Source organism: Monodelphis domestica, chromosome 8 (assembly GCF_027887165.1).
Source record: "Monodelphis domestica isolate mMonDom1 chromosome 8, mMonDom1.pri, whole genome shotgun sequence".
Taxonomy (NCBI): domain Eukaryota; kingdom Metazoa; phylum Chordata; class Mammalia; order Didelphimorphia; family Didelphidae; genus Monodelphis; species Monodelphis domestica.
This window is the reverse complement of record NC_077234.1, coordinates 167,429,920-167,455,557: the sequence shown is the minus strand read 5'-3', so window position 1 is coordinate 167,455,557 and position 25,638 is coordinate 167,429,920. Positions and strand designations below refer to the sequence as shown.

Below are 25,638 nucleotides of genomic sequence, written 5' to 3'. Positions count from 1 at the left end.
TTAGGAGATATGGATGAATATATACAAAAATACAAACTGCTTAGACTAACAGAAGAAGAAATAGAATTCTTAAATAATCCCATATCAGAAAATGAAATCCAACAGGCCATCAAAGAACTCCCTAAGAAAAAAATCCCCAGGGCCAGATGGATTCACAAGTGAATTGTATCAAACATTCAGAGAGCAGTTAATCCCAATACTATACAAACTATTTGACATAATAAGCAAAGATGGAGTTCTACCAAACTCCTTTTATGACACAAACATGGTACTGATTCCAAAACCTGGCAGGCCAAAAACAGAGAAAGAAAATTATAGACCAATCTCCCTAATGAATATAGATGCAAAAATCTTAAATAGGATACTAGCAAAAAGACTCCAGCAAGTGACTAGAAGGGTCATCCACCATGATCAAGTAGGACTTATACCAGGGATGCAGGGTTGGTTCAATATTAGGAAAACCATCCACATAATTGACCACATCAACAAGCAAACCAACAAGAACCACATGATTATCTCAATAGATGCAGAAAAAGCCTTTGATAAAATACAACATCCATTCCTATTAAAAACACTAGAAAGCATAGGATAAAAGGATGTTTCCTAAAATAATAAACATTATATATCTAAAACCATCAGCTAACATCATCTGCAATGGGGATAAACTAGATGCATTCCCAATAAGATCAGGAGTGAAACAAGGATGCCCATTATCACCTATACTATTTGACACTGTACTAGAAACACTAGCAGTAGCAATTAGAGAAAAAAAAGAAATTGAAGGCATCAAAATAGACAAGGAAGAGACCAAGTTATCACTCTTTGCAGATTACATGATGGTCTACTTAAAGAATCCTAGAGATTCAACCAAAAAGCTAATTGAAATAATCAACAACTTTAGCAAAGTTGCAGGATACAAAATAAACCCTCATAAGTCATCAGCATTTCTATATATCTCCAACACAGCTCAGCAGCAAAAACTAGAAAGAGAAATCCCATTCAAAATCACCTTAGACAAAATAAAATACTTAGGAATCTATCTCCCGAGACAAACACAGGAACTATATGAACACAACTACAAAACACTCTCCATACAACTAAAACTAGACTTGAGCAATTGGAAAAACATTAACTGCTCATGGATAAAATGAACCAATATAATAAAAATGAACATCCTACCCAAACTTATTTATCTTTTTAGTGCCATACCCATTGAACTCCCAAAAAATTTCTTTACTGATTTAGAAAAAACCATAACAAAGTTCATTTGGAATAACAAAGGATCAAGGATTTCCAGGGAAATAGTGAGGAAAAAAAAACCACAAATGATGGATGCCTTGCAGTCCCAGACCTCAAACTATATTACAAAGCAGCAGTCATCAAAACAATTTGGTACTGGCTAAGAGACAGAAAGGAGGATCAGTGGAATAGACTGGGGGCAAGCGACCTCAGCAAGACAGTATATGATAAACCCAAAGATCCCAGCTTTTGGGACAAAAATCCAGTATTTGATAAAAACTGCTGCAAAATTGGAAGACAGTGTGGGAGAGATTAGGAATTGATCAACACCTCACACCCTACACCAAGATAAATTCAAAATGGGTGAATGACTTAAACATAAAGAAGGAAACCATATGTAAATTGGGTAAACACAGAATAGTATACATGTCAGACCTTTGGGAGGGAAAAGACTTTAAAACCAAGGAAGACATAGAAAGAATCACAAAATGTAAAATATATAATTTTGACTACATCAAATTAAAAAGCTTTTGTACAAACAAAACCAATGTAACTAAAATCAGAAGGGAAACAACAAATTGGGAAACAATCTTCATAGAAACCTCTGACAAAGATTTAATTACTTAAATTTATAAAGAGCTAAATCAATTGTACAAAAAATCAAGCCATTCTCCAATTGATAAATGGGCAAGGACATGGATAGGCAGTTTTCAGATAAAGAAATCAAAACTATTAATAAGCACATGAAGAAGAGTTCTAAATCTCTTATAATCAGAGAGATGCAAATCAAAACAACTCTGAGGTATCACCTCACACCTAGCAGATTGGCTAACATGACAGCAAAGGAAAGTAATGAATGCTGGAGGGGATGTGGCAAAATAGGGACATTAATTCATTGCTGGTGGAGTTGTGAACTGATCCAACCATTCTGGAGGGCAATTTGGAACTATGCTTGTACCCCAAAGAGATAATGGAGAAAAAGACATGTGCAAGAATATTCATAGCTACGCTCTTTGTGGTGGCCAAAAATTAGAAAACGAGGGGATGCCCATCAATTGGGGAATGGCTGAACAAACTGTGGTATATGTTGGTGATGGAGTACTATTGTGCAAAAAGGAATAATAAAGTGGAGGAATTCCATGGAGACTAGAATGACCTCCAGGAAGTGATGCAGAGCAAGAGGAGCAGAACCAGGAGAACATTGTACACAGAGACTAATACACTGTGGTATAATCGAACGTAATGGGCTTCTCCATTAGTGGCAGTGTAAATCCCTGAACAATCTGCAGGGATCTAGGAGAAAAACACTATCCATAAGCAGAGGACAAACTGTGGGAGTAGAAACACCCAGGAAAAGCAACTGCCTGACTACAGCTGTTGAGGGGACAGGTCAGAGGAGAGACTCTAAAGGAACATTCTAATGCAAATATTAACAACATGGCAATGGGTTCGAATCAAGAACACATGTGATACCCAGTGGAATCATGCGTTGGCTATGGGGGGGGGGGGAGGAAAAGAAAATGATCTTTGTCTTTAATGAATAATGCTTGGAAATGATCATATAAAATTTTATATAAAAACATTTAAAAAATTAATGTTATAACTTTTTAATTGGAAATTAGGAAATATTAAATGGAATAAATAAAATATATTGAAAAACACTATTTTTAAGCTGTCTGATATACTGATAAAATAGGGTATGGAAAGGAGTAACAATAAACAGTATGGTTAGTTAGTATTTATAAATATTTTATTTTTTGCAAATTACATATATTACATTAATTGATCATCACAACAACCCTGTGAGCTAGGTTATATTATACCTATTTTGCAGATGAGAAAATAGCAGCTAAGAAATGTTAAATATCTTGCTCAGGGTCACACAATTAGTAAGCTGTCTGAGTCAGTATTTGAACTTGAGCCTTCTTGTTTCTAAATCCAACACTTTATCCACTGTACCAACACACTATACTTGAAAGGTGTCACGTATAAATGTGAAAAAATGCTAAAAAGTCAAAAGAAATCTATGTATAGATTTTAATTTAACTGAATTTCCCCTACATAATGATGAGACAATTTACAATCTGGAAAACTTAGAATTTGCCTTTGTTTAATATCTCACTTTATAGCATGGGTTTCAAACACAAAAATACACCATTTTATGAAGTCAAATTAATCATTTAACTGCTTTCTTTTCAGTGGGTTCATTCTTTGCTGCGCATCTGTGCCATCATCAGTGTCATTTCAGTTTGTATGAATACTCCAAAGACATTTGAACACTATCCCCCTCTCCAATATGTCACCTTTACTCTGGATACTCTGCTGATGTTTCTCTACACTGCTGAGATGATAGCAAAAATGCATATCCGTGGCATCGTTAAGGTGAGCTTTTCAATGAAAAAAAAATCACCTATATAAAAAAATTGCAAACTGAATTGAAAGGCTTAATACTATTAGTGTGTTTAAAAATTAATTCACATTTATTTTATGTAATTTATTTTTCCTGCCCAAGTCCTTGGAGTAAAGTAATATAATTACTGAACTTTAGTAAAAATAGAATTATAAAATGAAAATAGAAATTATGCAAAGTGTCTGTATGGCTTGGGGATGGCTTTCAAGGGAAGAGAAAACTGTGGACGAAGGGTAGTTGTTTAATCAGAGAAGCAGGATTTGGGAAAAAACAGCAGCAGTCTCAGTTGCTTTAGATATCTGGAGAGAGCTTTAAAAGGATGTAAGAGAGGTGGAAAGAAACTTTTGGATGAGGTCATATAAAAGACATAAAGAAGAAGAAATATCTTAAAATGGAGGGACAAAAAGGGAAGTTAGTGCTATAAGAGTGATAAATTATTGAGAAGATAGAATTCTTGCATATGCCTACCTTACTTGTTTTCTGCTCTTTTTAAAATGTTGCATTTATGGTTAGTGCTTTCATTTAATGCCAAATTCACTGTACCTTCCAACAGTTTGTTACCCTGTTCCTTATTTCAGGAAAACTACTTAATTTGCTGAGTTATTATCTGAAATAGATAAATATTAATGACTAATATAAAGGGGGAGGAAGAGAAGAAGCAGAGAGGAAGAGGGAATAGTAGTGAAAAGAGAGAATAACCGAGGAGATGGAAGAGGAGAGAAATTTCAGTGGAAGAGATGGAAGCATAAGGAGAATTTCCATTTTATCATCTGTGAATGAATTAGAAGACTCAGAATCTCTGGGTTTAAGTCCTAATTTTACCATTTACTATTTTAGGGCTTTTTTGTATTTTTTTGGTCCTCTTCAAGTATGAAGGACAATAACCAACCTTTCTTCAATTCTTTGGGTCTGTTTTCTCGTCTGTGAGTAAACAGAATGGAGAAGATGAATCTAGAGTTCTCTTCCATCCTTTCTCATATTCCATGTCTCTTCTACAGCCTCATCTTCATATAAGAAATATAACACACACACACACACACACACACACACACACATATATATATAAAACAGCTAGGTGACAGTGGAGAGAGTTCCAGACCTGCAGTCAGGAGGACATGGATTCAAATGTGGCCTCAGATACTTCCTAGCTGGGCAAGACACTTAGTCCCAATTGCTTAACCCTTACCACAATCTTCTGTCTTAGAACTGATACTAAGACAAAAGGTAAGGGTTTTAAAAATAAATAAATAGAATCATATAAGGTAAGTCCTTATGTCAGTATCAGTAGAATAGACTTTCATTAAGAAGCTAGAGGAGGTGAATGATAATTACTTAACTTTCTGCTCAATTATGCTCATTTGTCTTAAGGAATTCTCTTATTTCCCCCATAAATTCATTGCTGTAACTAAGATACAGAAGGAGGCAAATACTTTTTTTTTAGTTCAGTTTTTTTTTTGCAAATTATGAAGCAAAGTAGCAATATTACATTGTTTTATTTTATTTTATTTATTTATATTACATTGTTTCTCAATGATTCATACTAGGGTTACCACTTTTAAACTCAATTCACTTAAGAATTGTTGTTGTTGTTGAGTTGTTCAGTCATGCCATATCTTTTGTGACCCCCATTTGGGGTTTTCTTGGCAAAGATACTGGAGTGGTTTGTCATTTCCTTCTCCAACTCATTTTGCAGATGAAGGAACTGAGGTAAATGGAGTTAAGTGATATAGCCAGGGTAATACAGTAAATATCTGAGGTCAAATTTGTACTTAGATCTTCTGGCTTCAGGCCCAGCACTAACTCCACTGAGCCACTTAGCTACCAATACTTAAAAATTAGGACTCACATTTAAATGCTGCCTTAAAGTTTGCCAGGGGCTTTGCATGCATTATTTCATTTGATTCTTACAACTCTGCTGAGGTATGCTTTGTTTTTTTCTGATCTATGATTTCATTCATAGATTCAAGAAACTCATTTGAATGATGTCCATCAGCAACTCTTCTGTATCTTATAGTGCAATGGAAGCACTAAATGACTTGTCTAGGGTTACACAGCTAACATGTCAGAAGTAGGAATTTAATCCAGTGTTCTTGGCTCTGCGACCTGTTTTCTGCCTTCTATGCCACACTATCTCTCACAAAGCAGGTCCTGCATCAGTATTTTAGTTTTTAGAGAAAATTAAGGGGTAGAAATGACCTGATTTAATCCTGTAACTTAACACTTGTCAGAATTAAATTTGAACTCAGATCTCAACCTCAACCACACCCACATAGGGACTACATGTGGTCAGAACAACTCACAAATCCAAACTGGTATGGCTTTGATGTCCTTTTCTCTCCATGGAGTTCTCATGAATCTTCCCATTGGGTGCATCATTTATTTCTGTATGTGTCATTCAGCTGAGTTCCCAGGGATCTCTGCTTCCTAACTGCTAGATAATGAATCTCTGATTTGTCAAGTAGCTAGATGCCATGACTAAAGGAAGGAAGGTGGGAGAGAGAGAAATCTTTCTGGCAGGGGAAAAAAAAAGCAATTCCTTCAGCAAGGAAAGTTCTTTCACTGTTGCTTCCTGGGCCTGGCCTGTCTCCAACTCTCCAAATGCCCATCTGTCTCTAGGACTTAGCTATTTAAATACCTCTAGAGGGGTGGCCAATTTTTCATGTCTAATGTTCAGTCCCTTAAAGTTACACCAGAGAGATGATGAGGGCTTGACTTAGGGTATTAATGTGGTAACAGACAACACCTGGTGATTCCTTTATGCATTGACATGGCATTGTTTCCATTGATACGGAGCTCAAACTAGATCTGAAGTCTCTCCTGATCTTCCTAGATGCTAGAACCTTTGCTCTCTACACTACTCTATATTTACTTTGTGTAGCCTTTATCCCTATATATTATTTCCTCCCTACTCCTGTAAAATATAAACTTGTTGAAGGACATGTTTCTTCTTTTGTCTTTGAATCCTTGGCATCTAACACACAGTACATACCTTTAAAAAGTTTGTTAATTGATTAATTGTTTCCTTTTCTCTCATTCTTCCTATCCAATTAGTTGCCAAACATCAATTCAGTTAGATCCACAATACATCCAATACGCACAAGCATTCCTCCACTCTCATAGCCCTATTCAAGTCCTCACCTTCAACCGCCCTCACTTGTAGAGTTTCTCTACAAATCTGTTTCTCTTCTCCATCTTATTCTTCACTTGGCTGCCGAATCGATATCACTAAACCATGTTACTTCCTTGCTCAAGAATTCCAGTGACTTCCTTTTTCTTCTAGGATAAGAATTCCTCTGGTTGCTGTTTAAAACCCTTCAGGATCTGGCTTTAGACAAGCTTTTCAGGCTTATTTCACCTTACTTTGTATCACACATTCTATGTTTCAGCCAAATTTGCTAGTGGAAGAGCTAGACTTCTCTTATATTTCATTGTAGGGTGTTATGTACTAGATTACGGAATATTACTGGAGCCACTCTCAATGCCTTCCTAGAACTGTTAAACATTTAGTGTGAGCATTTACATCCCAGAAATGGACAAATGCTACAAACTTGGGGTCTACTTATTGTTTTGTTGATTGCCCAGAGTTAAGAAAGTGAAGGTGAAAATGTTAATAAAAAGTATATGGGGGCATATGGGTAGCTCAGTGGATTGAGAGCCAGTCCTAGAGGAAGGAGGTCCTACTTTCAAATTTGACCTCAGACACTTGCTAGTTGGGTGACAAGCCACTTAACCCCCATTGCCTAGTCCTTAATAGTCTTTGCCTTGGAACCAATATACAGTAGTGATTCTAAGGCAGGAGGTAAGGGTTTAAAAAAACTAAAGTATATCTTCTGTGTGTATATGTGCATTTGTATAATATATATATATATATATATATATATAAATTTTAGTGAGGTGTTTTTTTTTTCTTTTACTAATATATCACTACCTAGGCTGCATTATTTCAAAGATGCAGGTGACCCACTAGTGACCTTCTACAGAGAAGAGATTGTCTACTGTTGAGGAACCATTACCATTCTATCTCCAGGTCCTTAAACTTTATATTAGCTGTTCCTGATGCCTAGAATTCACTGGGTTCTAAGGCACCTTTTCACTTTGTAAATAGTTTCTTTTTAAACTCAGCTCAAGTGCTACCTTCTGGGCCAAAGGAAGACAGTATCCAGTTGCAAGCTACCTCACCCAGAAAATTAATATGCATCTTATTTTATGTCTATTTTGTTCTTAATTTTTTTTGTACATGCACATGTTGTTTTCATTCAATAGAATGTAAACCTTTAAAGACAAACATTTGCTTAGGTCTATCCTTGTGCTAATGTAGATTATAGATACTTAGTTAATACTTTCTGAAAGAGTGCAAGAGACTCATCCCCTTATGAATTCATGACTAAAGTTTCTTTACTATCAAATAAAGTATAAAATGTTTGTTCTTGTAAGCAGACTAAACATGCCCCACTTGGCAATTTTGTTTACACTATGGATTTGCTGAGCAAATCCTTTCGTTATAGATAATGCAAAGGTAAATTAAGCCCTGACTATCCAACTGTCACAAATGTAGGATTAGTAGAATCCAAATAAAACATCTTTTAAAAAATATCAGTGACATACATTATGGGAGGTAGTGAATAGATCTCCTGAGTCTTCTGACCAGTTGGGATTTGTTGATACTAATCTGTGGTTATTGAAAGATGTGGAAATTGGAGCCCATTGAGGTGAAGGGACTTCACTTTTACATGTACCTTTTAGCAGTTACTCTATGACGCTAACAGTCCATATTCTCTATAAGGACACCAGTCAGTGTGCCCAATTATATAATGCATTCTCAGATATAAAACACTAAATTGGAGCTGAAGTGATCTGCACTAAGCTTGGCTTTGCTATGTATTGCAGATTTTGTATAGATTACATACACAATCTATACAATCAATGCAAATCTGTACAGTATTTAAAGCTGCCCACTTATTAACTGGTCATAAAAACATATCACTATTGGGTTCATAATGATGCTGTAATGATTAATATGAGGATATTCATGACAGAGTTCTGCTCGAGGGAGTAAAGGGACTTTGTTATTATGTTTTATTATATTTGTTATTATGTTATTAAATTATATGTTATTATAGTACATGTGTTATTATGGCTGTTATTATTGCTGTTGTTATTATTACCACTACAATTCTCAGAGATCCAGTAGCCTCAGAGAAACTATAGTCACCTTCATTAAACAACGAAGTACCAGGGTTGTGATGAAACAAAATAATATGTGATAACTATATTTAGTAAGAGAGGTTCTAATAATGAGCTCTGTGGTCTTAGAATTTCTTTACTAGAGAAGTCAAGGAAAGTTTCTTGGAGAAGGTGATATATTAATTAGAAAGAATTACCTGCAGAACTCTTCCAGATTTAGAGGATAATGTGAGCAAGGGCACAAAGATGGGAAATGAGGAACTTGGACTTAGTTTGATGGGAGTTCAGAATACACAAAATAGTATGAAATAAATCTGACAAAATATGGAGGAACTCACTTATGACTTTGGAAAAAAAGCAAAATAAAATTCACTTTACTGAAGAATTGGTAAGGGATCACTGACATATTTTGAGAAGAGGTGTAAAATTACCAGATGGTGAGACAAGAGGAGGAATAGAGAAGAGACAGGAAGATTTATTCTGAAGGCATACACACACACACACACACACACACACACACATATACAGAGAGAAAGAGAGAGAAAGAGAGAGAGAGAGAGAGAGAGAGAGAGAGAGAGAGAGAGAGAGAGAGAGAGAGAGAGAGAAAGAGAGAGAGAGAGAGAGAAATTTTAGTCAGTAATCATGATCATGATCTCATATTTGGATAATTTCCCTACTGAAGGGAGCTCATAGTAAGGAAATTTATTCTTCCAAAGGAACTACTTTACAGTCTTAGACTTACAGCAAAAAGAGGTTAAGTGACTTTCCCAAAGTTCCAAAACCAGTATGTCACATAATAAACTTGAACCAAAGTTACTGTAAAATATGAGGCTGAGGCTCTATCAAGTATACCTTGATATGATATGCTTGATATGAAAAAAAAAATAATTAAACCATTTTCTTAGACAATGGAAATGAGATATATATGCTTCTCTTTTATTTTACTATGTAAATAAGATCATTTGCATGCAAACATGGTGACATTTCATAAGTATACAAACATGAAGATATTATCCAATGAATAAATTAAAGTGTAGCCAATTATTATGCTACGCAATATCTGCCTCAATGTTTACATATATATTCTCTTTAATAGAATATAATTTTAGTGATTCTATATCATAACAAAATTACTTTGAGTTTTGATAGGCTTATGGGCAAAATTACCACATATATATCTCCCATGGGGAAAATTATTTTCAGTGTTTCTATGGCTGTAAACAAATTAAAGGGAAACAGAAAGGAAGCACACAACATTGGGGTAAGCTTGAACACCAAGGTGAAGATAGGCAAAAGAAATACTTAGTAATAATTACAGATAGCAATACTACTCTGCTTTGTTAGCGAAGGATATTTGAAAAAGTCATTTATTATGTTTCAAGGATTAGAAGAATTTAGAAGAATTTTGTTAATTCTACAGTTCTATGGTGAATTGTGATCAGCTCACTCTAGGCATTCTTTCAATAGTAGTGAAGATAACCTATCCTTGCTTGACTACCTGGTATAAAATTTATCTGTGTTTTTACATTAATCCATCACCAGCTGGTCCACCTAATATTCTGGAAAGCTTTCCTTGATATCTCTTGAGAGGATGATGAAGCAACCAGTGTCCATTAGTTATCACTCACCCTTACCATATAACCATTTCTTCATTTGAGATCATAAATGTCCATTATTACTTTTAATTCAACAAACTGCCACTAATTGCTTAGCATGTGCAAGAAACTAGGACCCTTGGAGCTAAGTTATACATGTGAATGACTCTTCAAATACTCTGACTTCCAAGCTGATCAACTTCAACTCTCTTAACTTTTATATTTATTCTACCTTACTCATCTGGATGGTAATTCCTCTTAATTAGATAAATATCTAAATATATCAATAATATCTACATTTATGTATCTATTTATCTATTTCTCTATCATCCTTTACTCTTTCTTTTGGAGAAAATTCTTTATTTGTAATATTATAGCCTGTTCTTGTGAATTATAAATTTTCACATTCCTTTTGGGGTGATCCTTTACTTCTTCAGGGAGTATGGTTTTTCAGCCATATAATATAGTGAGAACATTATTATTTAAAATGAGGTTCTTTGTTTCAGAGAAAATTTTATGTGACATTAAAATAGTTCTACATTTTTTACATAGGCAGTGTAGTCAACCCTCTCTCATTCTATTCAAATCTGATCCTAGTATAACAATAGTATCAATAACTGCCTAATGAAAAAATTTGGTAGTTTGTGTATATCAGAGATAAAAAAAAAATCTAATGAATGAGCTTTAGAGGTTGGCCAACTAACTGAATATTAATGTATGGACAATATATAAATATACATATATATATATTTTTTTTCTGTGTAAATAGTGTCTTAGGTAAATAGATTGTTTTACCAGTATTTAGAACAGAAACTAGTACTTAATAATTACTTAATGGTTAATAAGATGAAACTGATTGGGAATATTCCATCATCTTTCTTTGCAAGATTTTATAAACAAGTTTATATTCTAAACCAATGTCACCTTTTGTTATCATTTCTCTCTATTTGGCAAAGAACCTAAAGGCTGGTTAATGAAGGCATTTTCTGGGCTTATTTTGTTTTTTCGTGCCAATAGATTTATAGCATATAAAATCTATATAAAAGTATTCTTGGTGTTTATGATTATTGCAGATTTCCATTTTCTATTTCCTTATGGTTGGGTCTTTGTTTACATGATATAAGGTCGAGTCTCAATTGTGTACTAAACCTTAATTCTTCTTTATCTTTACTAACTTTGGTCTTGATGAGTCAGTGGTATGACTGTACAAAGAGAGCTAATTCAGAGAAAATTCCCACATCAATAACTTTTTTGTTAAAATATAATGTTTGTTTGTTTTTTTACATTCATGATCACTATATTCAGTACCTATGGAACTATTCAAGATATAAAGGTATGACATAATTTGAGCCCCAAGTTTTCAGAGTGGTTAGCAAACTCTGTTTTGAGTAATTGTAAAGCATATTAGGTAGACTTAGCATTATTCAGGAACATAATGAAATTAGCAAAATGCCCATCACAAATAACAGTATCATAAAAGGATAATCACTTTAATCTCAATTAATTCAATCATTGTAATTCAAAGGAATGGCCAGCAGAGACAGAATGGGAAAAGACAATGGGGGGAAAAGGAGGTCCTTTTCTCTAACTAACCCATTTTCCCAACCTCCTCAAATTTGGGGGAACTCAGGCTTTGGCAGCCTGAGCCCCCAAGAGATAGTCAGATTGGCTGACCAGGGGTTTGGCCCCTTGTCCACAGTTCAGACCCAGGGCAACAGGAGTTGAGGTGAAGTCTGACAGAGATTCAAAAATGTCTTTCTCAGCTTCTTCTTCAGTAGTCTTTTCAAATGGGAAATGTTGGGGGGAAGGACATCCAGTCACTAGCAGGAAAAATGTGGGTTAATCCTCAGGAGAAAATCTTAACCAGCCCTCTCTCTTCTTCTTCTCCAAACTGAAAGATCATCTGCTCTTCAGAAGGAACCTTCTGCCTCCTCAAGATTCCAGCCTCCTGGGGCCCCTCCCCTGATGAGGAGAAAACTCTTCCTTTAGGCCCAGCCTCTGTCACAGTACTTCTTGCAGTTCCTCTTTGAGAATATCCACAACTGTCATATTTTCATCAAAATGCAGTGATTGTACCATCTTTGATAAGTTTTTTTTTCTAAAAAATAACAATTTGATAAAAATGTAAAAACAATCCTCATAGATCACTTCCATTTTTGTCATCTTTGTTGTTCTGTTTCATCCTAATCGAATCTGTAGCTGAGCTTTCTATAAACTTTTTTCTTCTCCATTACTTCTTGCTACTTTGAGTCAATATTGCTCATAATCTTCTTCTTTCCTTCTCTGTAAGACTATACAAATAAGTTTAAATTCCAAGTCTAGGTTTCCTTTAGGTGGCATGTCTCTCCTTTTGGACAGTAGACCAAGTGCTTGTTGATTGAAATGGTTCATAGAAAAGTGCTTTTCTCCTTTTAGTAGTAATTTTTTTGCACATATCAGTGAATTTATCAATGCTAGGAACCACTAGAGTATTAACATTCTGTCTCAATGCTGATAAAATCTACTTTTAGCTAGGAGTCTTGGGCACTTAGTGAGGTCTTAGACTTACCTCTCTGTAAGATATGGACATCAAAAAGTTAAGTGATTTTCCTATGGTCAGACAGCTAGAATATGTTAAAAGTAGAACTTGAATCCAATTCTTCCTTACTCTAAAGCTTGCCCTCTTTCAGACAACACATTCCTGTGGCAACTGTTTCACATCAAGATTTGGCAGAAAATTGTTATAATCTGCTTCAATGTCCTTTCTTCCATCTGGTTTAATTTAATTTAATGACCAATATTTTTTTCCTCATTTTGATCCTCCTAGATTTGTATTAATTTTAGTCATTTTTTAGGCAGTGTTCTGATTGTAAAGGGACTGTTGTCTCAGGGATATTTTCCCAGATCAGTAAAGAATTATTTCCTATCTGTGGCCACTGTATTCAGATTCTTTTTTCCAAGGAAGCATTAATGATGTATATGTGTGAACCTTGCTGAATCATATTTTCCATCATTATGGTTTTATCCTTTGCATTGAATTGAGTATTGTTATACATCAATTTATTTTGAATTTTTACTTTCATTTTAGTTTATGTTTAAAACAAATGAAAACATTTCAAGCATAGTGAATTTATTAATATCTGTATATAAATATATATTATATATATTTACATCAGCATTCTGCATAAAATAGTTCCTTATCTGTACGACTGCAACTTTAACAAACCAACATCTGTCTAAAATAATGCTTGTGCTATAAAATGGGACAGATGTGTACTTTTATAAATGGTATTAAAAAAAGTGTCGATGTGGATCAAAAGAGGAAAACTAAATAAATGTCAATTAAAACAGTCCACTTTTTGTTAAAAATAAACAAACATGCCCTGCCTTCATAAAACAGAACTTAAGAATAATCATAATATTGCTTCTCACCAGTTACGTGTTCTGCATAAATGTCTCTTCTCCACTTCATAACATCCCACCCCAGGATTTTTCTTGTTAGTTGGCAGTATCTTGGCCCAAGTTTTAGTATTTGATCTTAGTCCAACAGAATTTTCCATAGGACTTCTCTCCCTCTTTATTTGATGTTGGCATTACAAGCTGCCATCCTTTTCATGGTGGTCCTTTTGAAAATACTTATCATGAGCACTGCAATAAGAGATAACCAAATGTTATATGAAATGATTTTTCTTGTTGCCTTTTAGACACAATATAGTCGACTATGATCCTTCCCCAACTCTTGCTTATAACAAGAATGTCAATATTGAAATGATTCCATTTCTCTAGGAATGTTCTATTACTTAGTCACAAGATCTCATAATTATTTTCATTATTTTTAAAGAAAATGTTTAAAAGTTGGTTAATCATAAACTTTATAATGTTAGGAAAATTTTATTTTATAATATTATTTTTAGTCGGGATCAACATATTTTTTGTTTGAGGCATGTAAAAAACAAAAAAAAATTATTTAACTTTTGAAATTGATAGATTTTAAGTGCTAAAACAAGACTGACATTAAAAATGTTTGTGTATTAAGGTTAACATTTAAAGTAAGGTGATGTTGGAAGTTGGAATATTGTGCTTCAGCATTTCAGTATTTCAGTATTTGATTTCATCATTGTGTCTCTCTCTACTGATGGAAATCTTACTACCTTAATAGATAGTTTCTATTTGTTCTGGTCTTTTTAAAGGCATATCTTCCTACTTGTCCCTTACTCCCAACTGCAGCATTCTTGGAGTGTAACTTGTATTTTTTTTTTGAGGCAAGTATTTTAGTGTTTGATATTGCTTTTATATTTTACATTATTTGTCCTAATAAGATTTAAGATTAATTATATAGAACTCTCAGTTTTTTTTATGCCAGAAGATGGCCCTGATGCCATCATAAAATGTCCTTCCACCAGTGTGAGCAGTTATGATCAGATCTTTGAATATAGGCTTTTTCCATGAAAAAGTAGCTTAGACTTCGTGCTTCCCTCCTCCTTTCTGTGTTAGAACAGCTATCTTACCTTTCATCCTATTATTATTTTTTTTCCATGTAGTTTCTGACCTCATTCAGGTTTCCTTGGAATGACTAAAGAGTCAATTTCAATTGTAAATGTGTATTTTTCAGGCAACCAATATATGTTATCAAATCCTTTTTTTGTGATACATTTCTTCCTTACCCTTCTCATTAAGGACCTCTGACTGCCAAGCAGATGCATGTATTCTGTCTCATTCCAACAGTTTAATGTTGATATTTTTACAACATTCATCACATGGTAGTCAGTGATTTTTGAATGAGCCTCTCCACATTTATTTAGCTAGTTTCATCCTAGAATAGCAATCTGTCATGAAGTTCACATCTGAATCCTGAATAGGTAAATAGAGACAATCAGAATTTTCTCTCTTCTGGCATGATTTAGAAGACCTATGAAGGCTTTAGATATATAGAGATTAAATAAGGGTATAAAATGAGGCAAAAGAAAACATTCTTTGTCATTCTAGCTCTGGCAATATCACCACCAGGCAGTCTATCCTTGTAGGACTGGTCCATCAGATTACACAGGTGGGCCCTTTTCTGGAAGGGGTACACTTTGATTTTTCAGACATCAAGAAAGATTTAAGCTTTGTGCTGAAGTGGAAGGACAAGTAAACATGAGATTTTGTTCTATGACCATTACATTACCTCCTAGAGTTGGCTTATTTTCCTTATTTGTTGAATGATAAAGACAATACTATTGATGTTGGGGTATTTGAGGGAATTACATGGAATGATGTATGTGAAAATACTTGGAAAATGGGAAATATTGTCAGAATTTAGAGAATCTTGAAAAGACTTGTATGAATTAATAATGAATCAAGTAAAGAGAAACAGGAGCATAGTTTATATGATGACTATAATATTGTAAACATCAATAACATTGAAAGATGTTACTGTGCTGATTAATGCATGGTCCAATCAGCAGAGATAGATTACAAATGTGTAATTAATGTAAATTTTCAAATATGTGCAATATGTTGAATTATCTTGCTTGACTTATTTGTAACAAGAAATATTGAGTTGGATGGATGAAGTAACTTAACTGGGAAATGATAGTAATCTCTAAAAAGAAGTGAACATCAATATTGAACAAGGAAAATATAATACAAATAAGTTATGAAAGATATAAGAAAAGAGAGGTTAGCATTTGTCTTACTAAAAATGTGAGGGCTTAGTTATGTTTAAATGCACAAATAGTTAAGGTATTACTACCTACTCTGTGGCATCTAACTTTGCTTCTCATTAACTCACTGTTTTTGAAGCTCTGGATTGATCTAGACATTTTGGAAAATAATTACTGTGTACTCCAAAAGCCATTACAATGTATACCATTTGAATGAGTGATAAAATTACTTTGATGTTCCCAAAGAGGAAAAGATTCTCTCTCTCTCTCTCTCTCTCTCTCTCTCTCTCTCTCTCTCTATATATATATATATATATATATATATATATATATGTATATATATATATATACATATATATATATTAAGGAAGGAGCAACCACATTTTAGTATATGAATTTAATCTAGTATACTATGTAATAAAAAGAATCCTGGGAAGTCTCATGAACTAAATAAGAACAAGGTGAGGAAAACCTATAGGATAATTTATACAATAACAATACTGTGAATACAGAAAACTTTGAAAGACTCAAAAATTCTTATTCAACATAATGACTACCAATGATTCCAGTGTACACACAAATGCCACCCACTTTCTGATAGAAAGGTGCCAATCCTCAAATGGAGAAAGAAACATAGTTTGGACTTGGCCAAAATGACTATATTGGCAAGATGAAATAGCCAATCATTTATTTGTTGAATGAAAAGAACTTCTGTATTTTGCTAATTCTATATCCCTATAGTGGAACTGTGATCAGATCAATCTAGGTTATTTCTTTCAGTAGTTCAGAAGACAACCTATCCTTGCATGACCACCTAGTACAGTGGAGGTGAACCTTTTAGAAGGGTGGGTGATGTGAGAAATGTCCTCAGGCACCCAAGGAGAGGGGGAGAGGAGCATCCCAGCCCCACATCCCTCTGGTTTTCTAATAACAAACTCTGGCAAACTGTGGTGGGACAACAGTGTGCATGAGGGCCCATAGAGAGGGCTCTGAGTACCCTCTCTGTCATGAGGACCTAGTATAAGACTCGTCAGTGTCTTGGCATAAATATATTAAGGTTTTTCTACTTTTTTTCCTTCTCATACCCCAGTAGGGTGGGGGAGTTTAAAGAGAGAGAAAATACTTGTTGATTAAAAATTAATTACAAATATGAGAGAAGACTGGGAGGCTCGGAGTATTATTGTCACTCATATCCCATGTGGCAGCTAAGGCCAGGCAAAGGCAACAGTAGGAAAGCAGAGACTAGAGAAATTGGAATGAAGGGCAGTGCTTTGAGAACATAAATGATTCATCCCAGTATTACGTCTGCAGGAAAGCTTTTCCTTAATTAGGCTTTAATTGTAAACATCTTCTCAAATGAAACACACTTGTGAGAACAAGCATGCTCTTTAAGGGTTGCTTGCAACTAACTCCTTTAGTGGGAACACCTTGTGACAAGGAAATAATACCTGATGTGAGTTAACTACTGTTTGAGGTGAGAGAAATAATTTAGGAGATGACAGAAACATGAGCATCATTGCCTCAGTAAAAAGGCATATCTGAAAAGAGCTCAGAATTTATGGCAAGCCTGAATTACTTAAGGGATAAGCTTCATTCTTTGCCCATATCAGAGATAACCTGATCTTAAGGTGTCCCCAGGAAGTCAATAGAATAAAAGCTCTGAGGCTATTTAACCTTGTTGTCTTTGTTTCTCAAGGACCTAAAAGTACTTGGCATGTAGTAGATACATAATAAATATTAGTTTATGAATAGTAGTCAATTTAAGTTGTGTGTACTAACAAAGTCAAAAGGGTCCCATGTAAAATTGAGAATAGCTCCAGGTGAGGGGAATCTCAATTTTTTGTGTGTCTTGGACACGTCTGGAAGTCTGATGAAATCTTTGGAACCTCTCTCAGAATAATGTTTTTAAATAATTGGAGAAAATACGATATTTCAGCTAGAAGTTAGTGAAAATAAAAATGTCAATAGATTTTCTCTATTAAATTTCATAAACTCCTTGATGGTTAAGAATCCTGTCACGCAGAAGAATGAAATAATTATAAGATCTATCTAGGAGATAGTTGCCTGTTTTTATCTCTCAGGCAGGGACATACAGGATGGGGAAAATGGAGGATGTTTCTATCTTAAAGATTGCAATCCATTCAGCATTAATGATGAGAGTTCATACTATCCTAAAAACTCAGAAGACATCCTCAACCCCAAACTTTATTATTCTGATGAATTTTTTAAAGCTTTATGACTAAATTTAGGGTTAAAATTAACTAGACCATGGCTATCACTGTCCATGTGAGCTAACTTAATGATGATTTAATTATAATGTTCCTTGATTATATTATTGGATGACCCTTGTATCCTCCAGTCCCTGAAATTTAGGAATTTCCACTGGCCTTTAGCTCTTCCACTTGGTTGATATAGTGAAACCTTGACCTCCCAGATGTAGTTCAACGATTTAGTTCAATGTATGTGAAAAACATTCATTAAATTTCTCCTTTCTGTAAAGATTTGTTTTTTGGTGTACAAAATCTTGGCCTTTGCTGAGCTCATGGCCAATAGGGAGGGTAAGACCAGGATACACAATAACTGTGATATAAGGTGGGCACTCACTACATGCTTCCAAAGGTACAGTTCAGGTGGTACTTCTTCCATGACTCTGAATCCTTTACTAATCTTCTAGTAGTAGGTAGACTATTAGCACATTTCTTCTAGGACTTTACTTTTGCATCCTACTTTGATGCTCATTGTGAGGTAATCCCAGATCCTGGCAAGCTGTGCCAATCGAGCATGAAGTCTTGCAGATTCTTAAAGTCCAAAAAGCTGTCACTTGGGCTGTTCAGCTATCATTAGAAAGCTAGCTTTGTTAACTTCCAAGAAGCTCATTGCTGAACTTCCTAGAGTTCACAGATGTAGAAAAAGAAGGAAATCAGAGGCTATCTAGTCCAACCTGTCACTGCATTTTACATACAAGAGAATTGCAAGAAGCTTAAATTACCCAACATCACAATGTTGCTAAGTGACAGGGAACATTTGAATCCAAGTCTTCTGAGTCCAGAACTAGTGTTTGCTCTTTCCTCTGTGCCAGCATGCATGGTATAACGTAGCAGGAATACTCATGCCAATGAATCTTTTTGGAATTTGTCTTAAGACCATCTACCAGTGATTGCTCTGCCTTTTATTCTAGGCACTGAAGGGGCAGAGTCAATATCTTATGAAAAGCATATTAATGATCGCTCCTTTCTTCTCACCTCTTGCATTCAGTCTTTTGGTATTTCCCCCCATGTTTCTATTTTCTCCAAACTTTACAGTGAATTCCTTCTCTATCTTTTATCCTCTTCAGCTAGAAGACGTAACAATTAATTATACTGTATGTATGTGTGTATGTTTGTTTCTGTACCAGTGATATGCTATTAAATATTTAACTACTTGTTCTGGGTGGAAGGGAGGAAAAACTCTTGATACCCTTTTAAATTTAAGCTGCATTATTAACATTTTCTCACTTTAAATCTAGAAAAGAACAAAATAGTAAATCAAGCCTTGATCTGTCACTCTCCTAATTTCTGAGGTGTTAATGCTCTAGCACACCTCTATGCCAGCTGCATGTGCACATATATACTTTGGTGCATGTAAGTATATGCTATTTTATATGATCATCAACATATGATCATGAATGTAACTAGTGTTGGGAGAAATCTCAGAGGCCATCTAGTCTAACCCTTCTTATTTTAAATTTAAAGAAACTGTGTCTAAGTGACTTCTCAGTGTCACACTGGTTTTTCTCGTTATTCAGTCATTTCAGTCACATCCAACTCTTTATGACTCCATTTGAGATTTTATTGACAAAAATACTAGAATCGTTTGCCATTTCCTTTTTCAGCTCATTTTTCAAATAAGAAAACATGCAAACAGGGTTAAGTGACTTACCCAGGGTCACACAGCTTAGTAAGAATCTATGGCCAAATTTTAACCTACAGACAAATCTTTCTGACTCCATGCCCAACTCTATGTTAACCATGCCAGCTACCTGGCCCAATCCCACAGTAGTGAGTAGTATAATAACTGGGTTTGGAACTCAGATTTTGTGAGTCAATTGTTACCCATCTTTCTACTGTATCTCTCTGACTTCTATCTCATAATTTTTCAAAGTTTGTTTTGCAAACCGTGGGTACTTTGCAAATGACTAATTGAAACAGCTTTATATAACAATCTGAGCTTTGTGGTTAGACCACCCACACCTTCACAGTGATTCCCCTTCAGAAAAGTCAGTGTGTGCATGCATGTCTCTACCCCAGCATGCCTGAATGTCAGACCATTTTCCCATACAAAGGTGGCATCTCTCCATGGGAAGTCACTGAGTCATGGTAAAACATTCAAAACATTAAAAACCAAAGTGCCCGTGCCCATGTAGCTTATGCTGGTTTTATTTTTTAAATCAGAGAAAGGCTGCTTCAGAATTGTTGTGGTTTGGACAAAATCTGTGCCTCGTACATATATCCATTTGATATAAAACAAATATGCAGAAATCAGTCATGTCATGGACTAGAAATCTAACGACTAAACAGGTGGCTATTTTCAAACAAGAAAGAATAGAAGATGTGATTTTTAAAATACTTCCTAGTTTTCATTGTTTTTCATGCTTATACAGTATCCAACCCTTCATGACCACATTTGAGGTTTTCTAGGCAAAGATAGAGTAGTTTGCCATTTCCTGTTCCTATTCATTTGAGGAATTGAGGAAACTGAGGCAAACGGGGTTAGGTACTTTTTCAGGGTCGCACATCTTGGAAGTGTCTGAGGCTATATTTTAATTCATATCTTCCTGGCTCCAGACCTATGTGCTCCATGCACTGTGCTAACTACCTTCCCAATATATTATATTATCTCAGTTGATTCCATTATGTATTAAGATATATAGAAATGTCCTATAATTTTATCCACCTAAGGAGCTCCCAATGTGAACACTCCTGCTAGCAGTACACTTTAGAAGAAAGAGCTAAGGAGCTGCTTGGGACAGAAATTATGTGACTTATTCAAGGTCATACAGCTGATGTCAAAGAGCACCTTTGAATCTAGGTTTTTCTGACTCCCAGTCCAGCACTTTATCCATTACATACATTATCTTGTATAAAATCTACTCAAATATGACTTTATGCTCAAGCCAAAGTTCCCAGACTCCCTTTCCCCTACTTTTCTTGTTTAATATTTGCTGTTACCAGTAATACTCTGGATGATACAGAAAATACTGAAACAGAAGCAATTCCAACTCAATTAGCAAAAGGATTCCCCAAGCATAGAGCTGTTTGTGGGATGATTTATTCCATGCTGTCTAACTGTGGTTAAATGGGCAGAGGAACTCCTGCGATGCTGTAAATGGGTGAGCAGGATTGGTCCAGCAGGGCAGTTCCTTCTATACCTAGCCTATCTAAGGTGTTCTCCCCTGAGACAGAGGGCTACCTGGAAGAGAGGTCAAGATGGGCAACTAGGAGGTTTTGCTTAACCTAGCAAGGGAAGACTCTCTCCAGGATAGGAACCAAATAACCGATTTCTATCTTATTTCCCAGTATAATTGATCTGACTACTTCTTGTTATAGGGCTCTTTATTTCAATGAAGTATAACAGAGATGGGGTCAGGAAAGAGGGTTAAGAGCTCTCTCCAACTAGTGAAACAATCTTCAAAAGTCAAGTGCCTTCAGCCCTCTGCTCAAGCCGAGGCTTGCCTGAAAACCTCTGTCTGGAATTTCCCCTATATGCTGGGGTAAATCTCTAGGCAATGGTTTCCAAAGATGAGAGGTCAGGCTTCAGGATGGATCACATCCACTCTCAAGGCTAACCCTGAGGGCAAACAGAGCAGTTGGATCAGGTCCCACACAGGTCTTGCTTTTTTCAGCGTGACAGGACCGATGTGCAGGGCTCAGCAGATCTCCGGATTTGGTGCAAATCCTCACAGGAATGGTTTTACTTCCAAGTCCTGGAGTTGGGGTCTCAGAGCTGGCTCTCTCCTCAGAGTCCCAGAGCCCCAACTCTCCCAGTGCCCAGAACAACTCCTGTCAGTGACCTTGAACTCCCAGAATCCCCTGCTTCCAGATTCTTTTCTGATCCCAGCATTCCATGGTATTTTCTTGAAAAACCCTTTTCTCATTGTCCTCTTTCAAAAGTCTTCCCAGTAACAAAACCAAGGTTGTTCGCTCACAAGGAAACCATTGGAGGAGGTGGCCTTTCCATGCATCCCCTACTTTTCAAATGCTTCATCCTGGCTCCTGTCCTTTTTTTCACTGAGAGTAGAACAAATTTAAAACATCATTTGCCCTTTGAGCACTATTCAAGTACTACATAATAATAAAATACAGTTAACAGATGGCTCCTGGAAACTCATAAACATAAGCCATGTATTTTTATGAGGCTATCCCAGTGGTAACATTTACAAATTGATAAATACATCCGTATGAATGTTTTCAGGTGGAGGTGTTTGGTTCTCTGCTTGTTCAGTACCTACATGGCAATTTTATAAAGCTGCTCCATGTTTCTGCACTATTGATTGGCAGCCTCCAAGTGTTTAACCTTTCATAACAAAAATGATTGACAGTTCTTGAATGAATAGTATGCACAGCCTATAAATGTTGATTTCTTTCTATGGTATGAGAGAGTGTTAGTTTTTCCTCACTGCTTTCCCCTCTGATATGAACATAAATCTTTACCATGTGAAAAAAATTAAAATGTATGTTTTCTGTATGTAAGTGGGTGTTTAAGCAAATATATAAATATGTGTGTGCATGTGTATATGTGAATTTTTATGTATATATACATATGTATATATATATATTATATATAATAGTTTCCTTGTATGTACCTGTACCTGAATCTCAGTTTGTGTATTTGGGGAAAAAAATGATTTATTAGGAACACCTTAGTAAGTTAAATGAGTTCAGTGGTATTATTTTAGTCTGTTCATTTAGAATATTAATGTATATATAGAAGAATTAATGTGTATATATATATATATGAGTGCAAAAAAATTCAACAAGCTTATGTTTCTTTGAAAGCAGAAATTGAGGGATAAAGTTTGAATTATAGGCATGCCATCTTTAAAATCTTAAAGTAAAATTAATTTTCAAGCCTTTTAGCTTTGAAATATGACATTAAAATTTTCTCTTTCTCTACAAGTAAGAGCTTTTTTTACTCACCATGGACTATGTTAAGAATTTGAACTTATATCATGACATGTCATATTAATTATATTTATCATATTAATCATGTCATATCAGTTATCTTATGTCAGACTGGTTGGAATGTCACACTTCAAAATCATATTTTTGTTTGGTGCATTCAACTTTACTTAATTAAAACTATATCAATTATAGACTTAAAAAATGGGGCAGCAAGGTGGCTCAGTGGATTGAGAGCCAGGGCTATAGACAGAGGTCCTGTGTTCCAATATGACATCAGACACTTCCTAGTCACAACCTCCATTGCCTAACCCTTACCACTCTTCTGCTTTGGAACCAATATAGAGTTCTGATTCTAAGATGGAAGGTGAGGTTTAAAAGGAATCATATAAAATGATATTCTTAAGTAATTTCATGGATTAATTCCAGAATCAATTAAAGTAGAATTAAACCCTTAAAGTTGTGGAATACATTACTTTGCATATCTCTCTTGGAATCAATCTAAGAATAAAGAGCTTTAGTGCCTTTTTCTGATATAACTCAAACTACACCACATAACAAGAGGATTAGTTTCAAAAATAGTTATTTAGTGCAATAAACAATGTAAAACAATGGCAGCATTTACAGGGCACATTTATTTAGAAAATCTAACAGCAGAATTGTAGATGTTTAGTGAGGTTGTAGTTAGAATAATAGAAATTATTGAGAACACAGGAACAAAAGAGGAGAATTGAGATGAAATATGAAGAAGTGAGTTGGAACCATAGGATGTTGAATATGGAAGTTATTCTGACATTTATTTAATTCAAATTTCCTCATCTTACAGATAAGAAAATTGCAGTCTATAGAGGGGGAAATGAGTAGCCCACGATTGTATAGTTAACTGGAAATATGACTAATGAGCATTGGTGTCTGGTTGTGATTCCAGAATTGTTGTATTATAAAATGTGTATACATATATTATTGGAATGAATGAACTGAGAAAGTTATCCAACTGCAGTATCAGGAAACAGACTAGGTGAGCCTTCAAAATGCCTCAATTTACTACTAGAAATCACAGCACCTTTCAATAACAAAGGAATAAAAATGAAAAGCAATCATGAACTTTAGAGGTGAATTGAAATATATTGCCCTCTCATGGGGCAGTTGGGGTAGTCAGGAAAAAATACACAAACTGGGATCTTATTCAAGACAAATATGCAAAGTAAACTTAGAAGTGTGAAACAAGGAAATTTTGACAGGGCATGATAAACACAAACACATTCTAAAGGAAGTGAATGTAAATCTCTCTTAATGGCCCATAGTTTCAGCCTTTAGGAGGTCATGGTGAAATAATAGGAAGCCTAAATGAGAGAATTTTAAAAATAGTTAATTTTTAATTACTTTCAAGGGCATATAATAACTCCATTTAATGATTGTGTTAACTAGCAGAAATGCTTACTTGCTTTGATAAATTAGAGGATTGTTTGTAATTAGCTTTTATTTGTATGTGCAAGTATTGCTTCTAAGTGGGCTTGAAAACAATTTGTTATTTTGAACAGATTAAAAAATGCAGTTTGTAATCTTGCTTCTTCAATTAATTTCCTTAACAAACCAGAAGACAAAAGATTTATTTACCATTTGTTTCCTAGCCAATTAAGATGTAAAATTTGGCCCAGGTTACTTTACATTCTTCATTATTAGAATTCAAATTAGGAATATTATACTGTATTATTTGCACTTATTGAAGGAGTATTTTTAGGTGAAGTATTGGATGCATTCTTCATTCCATATTTATTCTTTCTCATTTAAAACAACCCTTAAAATAATATAAGATGCTTCAGCATGCTATTTCATTGAATTTAGTTCATTGCTAAGGCAAATTATGAGCAATAAAGAGAAGCTAATTGTAGTGACATTGCACATAACTTTGTTAATGACAAAATGAAAAAAATAGTATCTACTGTTTTTAAAAAAATTCCATATAAACTAAAAAGTTCCAGCCTCTTTTGGGTGCTTCTATCTTAGTTGATATATAATTATTTCTCTCCCATTCAGTGCTTACTTATTAATTGTTCTCATCTTTAAATAGCTCTTTTCTGAGCCCATGAAAATTGTAGTTCTAATTTTTAAGCTCTTTGAATTTCAAAATAATCATCACTACTGCTTGGTTCTTTTAATAAACATCAAGAGGTTTATTTTCTGTTTTATGTCCTCATCTTTGATGCATTGAAATAATTACCCCAATATATTTATGGCAAAACTCAAGACAATCATTTCATTCACATATTGAGGAACTCAAAGAAATCTTAACAATATATTCAATGTTCAAAATAGTATTTTATCAGTTCTGACATAAACTAAAAAAGCAGGGAAATGAAATGAGGTTCGAGGAAAACAACTCTATTTGCCATTTCTGTGTACTGAAGTCAAATTTTGTATAATGTAAC

The 25,638-nt window shown here is 34.8% G+C and overlaps 1 protein-coding gene and 1 non-coding gene across 2 annotated transcripts in view; both read left to right on the top strand.

Annotated features, from left to right (window-relative positions):
- NALCN (sodium leak channel, non-selective) overlaps positions 1 to 25,638 on the top strand; it is a 514,200-nt gene that overhangs the window by 39,072 nt on the left and 449,490 nt on the right. Inside the window, exon 3 of the mRNA XM_007501336.2 lies at positions 3,439 to 3,621. Coding sequence (XP_007501398.1) covers positions 3,439 to 3,621 — 183 coding nt within the window. The remainder of the gene's footprint in view (positions 1 to 3,438; positions 3,622 to 25,638) is intronic.
- Positions 16,050 to 16,171, top strand: LOC130456018 (U6atac minor spliceosomal RNA). Its single transcript, XR_008914300.1, has one exon. It is a non-coding gene; the product is annotated as a U6atac minor spliceosomal RNA (small nuclear RNA).